Source organism: Capricornis sumatraensis, chromosome 2, assembly GCF_032405125.1.
Source record: "Capricornis sumatraensis isolate serow.1 chromosome 2, serow.2, whole genome shotgun sequence".
Lineage (NCBI taxonomy): Eukaryota > Metazoa > Chordata > Mammalia > Artiodactyla > Bovidae > Capricornis > Capricornis sumatraensis.
The window spans coordinates 204,093,097-204,101,254 of NC_091070.1; the positions used below are offsets into that span (position 1 = coordinate 204,093,097).

Sequence of the window (8,158 nt, forward strand, 5' to 3'; positions counted from 1 at the left end):
AACTAGCTCCAATTCCCCAAATGTTATATTAATTCTTGTCAATGTCCCTCACGTGCAATTTTTTTTGTCTAGAATTATCATCCTATTCATCTACCTATCTCCTAGCTGTTAGAAGATTGTTCTGGTCAGGAGATATCTCAGTCTACTCTTTGTGACTGGCAGGATTATTTTGGTTGATGTGGCTTGTTAAGTGGATATTCCTTTGTTCATTCACAAATAAATTCTATCCAAAAACAAACCCTCCCCCTACTCCGAAAGGCACCCTTCCCATAGAGAGGACAGTTGGTACCCTCCAGATAAGCTCTAACTCTTGTTTTTCAGTTCCCAAGCAGGTGTCAGCTCCTCCAAGTCTTCTTAAGTTCTCTAAGCTGAGTTAGGTAGCTCTCCTTGGTGCGCCATGATATTCCATGTGTACTTCCATCATAGCCTTTTTTTTTATACTATGCTGTAATGGCTGACTTACTTTCTCCCCAACTAGATTGTGAGCTTCCTGGAAACAGGGGCCTGTCTTACTCAGCTGTGTCATTCTCCAGAATCTGGAAGCTAGAAGGCACTTAATACTTAGTAATTAAGTATTATTTACTTATGGATGGGTGGATGGATGGGTAAATGAAAAATGTATATAATCACTGGGTATTAGTCACTCTAGGAGATGCTACCTCCAAAATAACTTCACAACGCTCCTTTCTCTGAACTTGGTAACTGGCTTAACCAGGAAATCACAATGGCACCACCTATAGGTCAATGTAGGGAGTAGAGTGAAGTAAGCCAGACCTTATCAATTGTGTAGAAGTAACAGTCCATAGGGCGGCAGAGTCAGACATGACTGTAGCAACTTAGTGCACACACACACACACACACACCGGAATTACACACTATCGCTAGCCAAGCCAGGCTGTTTATCATCCTCCAGTACCCAGTAGTCTGCTTCCCAGATGAATCTGAAGTTAGAGTTACACAAACTATTAAATAGCCTCAACCCCAATCTTAAACACTTCTAGTTACAAAAGACTGTTAACAGTGTTTCTGGAAAATGACTCGCCAGCCTGTTTTGCAGGAAGAAGAAAACTTTCCTTCTTTAATGCTCTAACTCATGAGAGAACAGATGGAGATGAAGGAGAAGGAAAGTACACTGGCTGGTCCTCTGAAACTGACTGGTTGGGTACATGTGACCCAGAGAGGATCCCAGGAGAGACTGGTATGATTCTACCATCCCACATAAAAGTAATAACAACAGCATTTCCATTCACACAGGCTCGCCTTCAAAGAAGTTCATGATTCACCCACACGCCTTCGTCTCTCTTGCTACCTCCCACCAGGGCAGAGGTTGGGGCAACAAGGAGGTGACAGGTCCATGTCCTGATGGCCTTTGTCAGAGTCCACTCTCAGAGGACCTGAACCCCTGGAAGTTGGGTTCAGTGCTTGGAGGCAGAGCCACTGGCTGGTTTAGCAACTTGTTCACGACACTGATTTTAGCATCCTGCTTCTCAATGTCCTCATACGGAGTCCAGGACAGGTCGTGCTGTAGCTTGTAGGCACCAAGGAAGTCATGTGGACGACTCATTCCCCATTCCTAGAGAAGGCAAAGGAGTCAGTTCTGATCAGGGCAGGAGGTAAGGAAGTTGAGTCCATTTTCTAATTATACCATAATTTTCTTTTTTTGGCTTTTCACTTCAGACCAGTCAGAATCATCCTTGGAAAGCACTGCATTACACATCAGGTACCTCCCTGAACAGAGATAATGATTGTGAAATAATTTAAGTGCATATATTTTACAGAAGCATCTCTGGGCTCATGCCACCTCTAGTTTTCTAGAAAATCACTTACCAAGCCCTATGCCTACATTTTCTCACACATAACACATACACACACACTACACCAAGAATTTCTTAAAGACAAGAGTAGGTATTTGTAGCAACAATTAAATGTTCTTACCTCTGGAGAAATAATGGAAAAATATTGCTGACCACTCTCCCGTTTATAAAGGTAGTAAATGTTGCCAGGTTTTTTCACCATGTTACAGGCTACATGGTGCAAGTCAGCATCTCTGCGAGCATCCTCCAAAACCTAAAATCCACAGAGACGTAACCAACTGGGTGTAAGAGGAAACAGCACTCATACTCAATGATCACCCCACTCGAAAGCTGGAACCTGTTCAATGCTTAGGGTCTTGCTCCCTCACATCAATGAATCATGACTGAGATTCAGATGACACTGAAGAGAAAAATTAGACTACATTATGCAACTATGTTATAAAAATGCCTTTGGAAAACTTATATTTCAAAATGTTTCTTCCCAATTTTTCAGTGGTACGTACATTTCTTTTATAACTGAAAACAAAAATTTTCCCCTTAAGATGCTTTACCTCACTGAGCTTTCTCCCAGTGAAAAACCTTATACTTAACCTCTTGGGCTTACTCTATTTTGCTCAACTCTTCTATATTTCTAGGAGGTACCGAAACAAGTTAAGTTACAGTGATTATAAGCAAGTTCAGTCAATCCGGTGAACTAAATGAAGAAAATGAAAGCTTACCAAAAAGCTACTACTTACTTTCCTGGCTTGTTCTTGCAAATGTTCGATTTGCTCAGCTATGACTGTCAGTTTGTTGGTGGCATTTGCTCTGATGAATTCATTAGCCTAAGGGTGAGAAAAACTGAACTGTGGGTCAGAAAAGGGTAAGACTTTACGATGCTCTTATTTAGATCCCAATGTGAAATTATGTCAACATGTTGGCTTATGCCTTTCATACCCTTCCCATGTTCACCATTCTCCCATGAACACCCACTCCTCCCAAGGCCTAGCTCAGAAGGCACTGCCTAGGAGTCAATGCTGCCATGACCCCACGACTCCATACCATGGAAATGAGTGCTCTTTCTCTATCATCCAAAGCATCTATCTTGTTCACTCTACATTCTGGTTGCACTCAAAATTTTCAGTCTTCCAACATGCCCCAATCTCTTGCTTCCAAGTAATTTTGCATATGGCCTCTCCTCCATCCAATACATTTTCCCTCTTGCTCTTTGGCCTGACTAACCCCACTTATTCCTCAGGTCTCCATCTGTTTTCTCACATTTAAACATTACTGAAATCAGGGGTGGATCTTACAATGAAAATCCGAAGACACTTGGGGTATGTCTCTTATGGCCTGCGATATAGAAACCTGACTATATACAGAAGGTATCTTTTTTCTTTAACTTATTTATTTCAATTGGAGGCTAAATACTTTACAATATTGCAGTGGTTTTTGCCATACATTGACATGAATCAGTCATGGGCATACATGTGTTCCCCATTCTGAACCCCCCTCCCACCTCCCTCCCCATCCCATCCCTCACGGTCATCCCAGCGCACCAGCCCTGAGCACCTTGTCTCATGCATCGAACCTGGACTGACGATCTGTTTCACATATGATAATATACATGTTTCAATGCTATTAGAAGGTATCTGTTAAACTGACCATTATTCAGTTGAATTATTTACATCACACTTAATTATATTTAACTTATATTTGCATTCCTATTACTTAAAATGTGTTTTTAAAAGACTGTAAGGTCAGTGGGTAAAGAATATGCCTGAAAGGCAGGAGACCCAGGTTTGATTTCTGGGTCAGAAAAATACCCTGGAGAAGGAAATGGCAATCCACTCCAGTATTCTCGCCTGGAGAATCCCATGGACACAGGAGCCTGGCAGGCTACAGTGCATGGGGTCACAAGGGTTGGACACGACTTAGTGACTAAACCACCACCACTATGATATAGACCTGGAACAATTATAATATATACAGAAGATTGTCATGTCCTAGGAAATTCAACTGAAGGCACTGGAAATTGCTTAAAAATAAAAACTTTCAAAGCTAGGAGATACATATGTAACCAATTCATGTACTGAGAAGGATTATCATCCACACATCAGAAATCTGTCAAAAAACTTCCAGATTTCTTTTCACAAAAAGCTGATTAACTCTTTTTTTTTTTTTTGGCTCTGTCCAACCAGAGATTGAATCAAGGCCCCAACAATGAAAGCACCGAGTCCTAACCAATGGACCACCAGAAGAGTTTCAAAAAAAATAACAACACTGATTAACTTTTAGTGGTATACAGCTGTTACGGAAAAGAAAGCAAGAGGTTAAACTTGAACTAAGAAATATTAAGAGAATTTGCTGGTTAGTTGAGGAAGCTTATGATAAAGGTCAGGTATAAGTCGTGTTCTGAGTGAAGAGAAAACAACTGAGTAGGCTGAGTCAAGCCTTTATCTGTTTCACAGACACACACTGAGCAACTACCATGGGTCAAACACCACGCTAGGCACTGCGCTGGACACACTGGCAAACATGAGAAAGAGGTTGCGGCCTTCGTTAAGATTAGAGTCTAATGTAACTATCCTTGAGGACAGAAACAAGTCACATATGAAATTGTAAATTTTCTAGTAGCTGTGTTAAAAGTAAAAATAAATAAGTAAAATTAATTGTAATAATGTAGTGAATTATCTAGAAGTCCAGTAGTTAGGACTTGGCACTTTCACTGTGGTGGCCTGGGTTCAATCCCTGGTTGGGGAACTAAGATTCCATAAGCCACATGGCACAGCCAAAAAAAACCCCCCAAAACAAAAAACTACTAATATAGTTTATTTAACCCAATATATCAAAAAATTGAGCACTGAAGAATTGATGCTTTTGAACTGTGGTGTTGGAGAAGCCTCTTGAGAGTCCGCTGGACTACCAAGAGATCAAACCAGTCAATCCTAAAGGAAATCAGTCCTGAATATTCATTGAAAGGTCTGATGCTGAAGCTGAAACTCCAATACTTTGGCCACCTGATGCAAAGAACTGACTCACTGGAACAAAGACCCTGATGCTGGGAAAGATTGAAGGCAGGAAGAGAAGGGGATGACAGGATGAGATGGTTGGATGGCATCACCAACTCGATGGACATGAGTTTGAACAAGCTCCAGGAGTTGGTGATGGACAGGGAAACCTGGCATGCTTTAGTCCATCGGTCGTAGAGTCTGACATGACTGTGTGAACTGAACTGAACTGATCAGAAAATTTATCATTTCAACATGTAATCAAATAAAAATTGTTAAAAGATATTTTACATTTCATATTAAGTGTATATTTTATATTCACAGCACCTATCAATTTGGATGCTATATTTTCATTGGAAAAAATCTGTATTGAGACTTCATAAAATTTATAGTTGGAAGAGTCAATTCACATACTCAAATTGTTCCAAATATACTTAAAAGTTTCTAGTCATTAACTCAATTACCAGGTTTTAAAATTTAAATTAAGATCACATTAAAACTTTTTTTTTAAGATCACATTAAAATTTAAAATAGTTTCTCAACTGCACTAATAGATAAGAAAGTCTCACTGAGGTTGTGACATTTGACTTGGGTCTGAAGCAAAGGATTAGCCATGCAAAAAAATCAGAGAAGCAGCTTCCAGGCATTTCCGAGGCCAGTGCAGCTTGAGCAGTTAGTGAGGGGAGATGTAAAAAAGAGTGCAGGCATCAAATCACGTAAGGCTTTATGACCCCTGATACAAGAACTTGCACTTTGTTCCAGGGACAGTGAGGTACCTCATGGCCAAGCAGAGAGTAGGTGGTTCCTGAGCTAGGATAGCTCTGGTTAGGAGTGGCCTTGAAATAAATCTTTTTTCTTAAGGTGGCAACAAATCTGTTCTTTGTACATAAAAGATCCTAATTAAAACAGAAATAAGAGAAAGACTACCTCTAACGACTAAGCACAAACTCTGGCCCTAATCACTGAGGCTCTTTGCAGAGTATCTCATTTAATTCTCATAATACCTTATGAAGTTGGAGATGATAACTTCACTTTCTCATTTTAGGATTAGACTCAGACAGGTGAAGTGGTCTGTCCAAGGTTTCAAGGCTTCCCTGATGGCTCAGCGGTATAGAATCCACCCGCCAATGCAGGAGATGGAGGAGAGGCTCCCTGGGTTGGGAAGATGTCCTGGAGAAGGAAATGGCCAAATACGACACTATTCTTGCCAGGATAATCTCATGGAGAGGAGCCTGGAAGGCTACAATCCAAAAGGTCACAAAAACAACTGAGCACACACACACATCCACAAATCGCAACACAGATCAGTCTGATTCTAAATTTCCTGCCTTAATACCAGGCTTCTTGCACTTTCCAACACACATGAATACCTAAATTGCATGTAAGAAGTCAGTCCTGCTACAAAGTACATTTCAGTTCACAAACTGAAATACTCTTGATTCTGTTTATCTTTAGAGTGCTTTTTCTTCAGTTTCTCAAAGAAAATGGAAAAACGGAGGCAGCACAATGATGCATACTCTGTATTTCACTAGATTACAGACTGACTGAAGGACAAAAACTGTCTTCCTTCTTTCTTTTCCACGTCACTGTAATAAACATGTCACTCAGTAACCCACCAAAAATGTTTGCCTAAGATGTGACTCTGGGAGCCTCCCTGCCAATAAGTGATTTGATTCAACAGACACATAGTGAAAGTGAAAGTCACTCAGTCCTGTCCAACTCTTTCTGACCCCAGGGAATATACAGTCCATGGAATTCTCCAGGCTGGAATACTGCAGTGGGTAGCCTTTCCCTTCTCCAGGGGATCTTCCCGACCCAGGAATCGAACCAGAGTCTCCTGCATTGCAGACAGATTCTTTACCAACTGAGCTATCAGGGAAGCCCACATAATGTTTTCATAATCCACAAAAGTCATATTTTACTTTTCACCTCTCTAGGAAAGAGAAAGCACACAGTTTATCAAAGGAGATTTCCTAAGCATTTGAAAACAAAACTGAGGTACCGAGACACGTAACGGAATTTGAGCACATTATTAAATTTTTTTGAGCAAAATGAAGGCCTTTGAATATAACCAAGGCCAAATGTGATCATATACACCAGGATGAGGGGATATCATAAATTTTAAAGTAGCAATGCCCTGTAACAACTCAAAGAGGGTTCTACAACTGGAAGTCTTGGGAAGAAAGATTAAAGGAAACCTGGATTTTCAAGAATTTCAGACCTAACAGTTCTCCTAGTTCACACCCTGCATTTTACAGATAAAGAAGCTGAGGTCCAGAGAAAAGTAATTTACCTCAAGTCACAGTGCAAGTTAATATTAAAACTGGGATTAAAAATTCATGTGTTCAAACTCCCAGTGACCCTGGGAGAACTGTTTCGAGGAAGCAAGGGGAGGAGCCAGGTTATACATAAGTTTTGCAACAAAGGGCAGGTAGTCTGAACATCAAAAGACTATTACTAATTAAAGAAAACCAGGTAATCCAAATTAAAGAATTAAGCGCTTTTCTATATATGTGAAGATACAAGAGTCTGGACTCATTGAAATCATTCCTTTGATACGCACCTCAGCTATCTGAGGCAGCATGCTGTTTTCATCCTGAGCTTCCTCAGTGCTCACTATAAGGAGTGGCTACAGTCTGACAGATGACTGCTAGATAGGAGATATTCTCTCCTTCCTGAGTTCCCTCAGGGCTCACTACCTGTGAAGGCAGCAATTGCTAAGGGCTGTGACATCCTTATTTACCCATACAGCATGAAATATTCCATTTCTCAGAGATTATGGGCACTCAAGCTGCAGCTGAAGGGGTGTTTGGTCTCAGAAGATCAGCTGGAGTCAGGCCACCAAGGGGCCATGAACATGTATTCCCCGAGTGTAAAATGGAGTCAAGAAAAAACACTACACTAAGTGGCTGGGAGGACCAAATATGCAAGAAGATAGTCATTCACTATCCCAGCCCCGCCTCCTCACCTTCTGCACCTGCTCTGCGAGCGCCACGAGGTCTAAAGGGTCCCCGGCCCGGTGGGTGCGGTAGGGGCTCACCAGGGCCAGGCCGCCGGGATTCGGGGTGAGCTCCACCAGGGCTCCTGCGACACATACCCAGGAACATAGGCCGTGAGCGCCCGCCCTCGGCCTCCCGTGGAGCCCGGCAGACTAGCTGCTCCGGAAGGGCTTCTTTTCCCCATCTGACTCCCGCCTACCTCCCCGACCTGCCGCCGACAGAACTCCTTGGTTTTCTGTGACTCCCTGGGTCCCCCCGGGCGATGCCGCATCTTCCATGACAGGACTTTGCTCTTCTCACTACCCAGGCGGCGCGAGACTGCAGAGCATGCGCAAAAAAGCCCGTGGGCGGAGCT

The 8,158-nt window shown here is 42.0% G+C and overlaps 1 protein-coding gene across 2 annotated transcripts; it reads right to left on the reverse strand.

Moving 5' to 3' along the window:
• Window positions 1-1,054: 1,054 nt before the first annotated feature.
• C2H1orf50 (chromosome 2 C1orf50 homolog) lies at window positions 1,055-8,093 on the reverse strand. Of its 2 annotated transcripts, none has more exons than XM_068965798.1 (5): window positions 8,012-8,085; window positions 7,773-7,888; window positions 2,552-2,638; window positions 1,936-2,067; window positions 1,055-1,573 (listed from the first exon to the last, which is right to left on the reverse strand). In XM_068965798.1, the coding sequence occupies exons 1-5, from the start codon at window positions 8,079-8,081 to the stop codon at window positions 1,373-1,375; spliced, it is 606 nt and encodes a 201-aa protein (XP_068821899.1). In that variant the 5' UTR covers window positions 8,082-8,085; the 3' UTR covers window positions 1,055-1,372. The 2 variants fall into 2 exon arrangements, with proteins under 2 accessions (XP_068821899.1, XP_068821898.1); XM_068965797.1 differs by having other exon boundaries at window positions 1,056-1,573; window positions 8,003-8,093.
• Window positions 8,094-8,158: the final 65 nt, after the last annotated feature.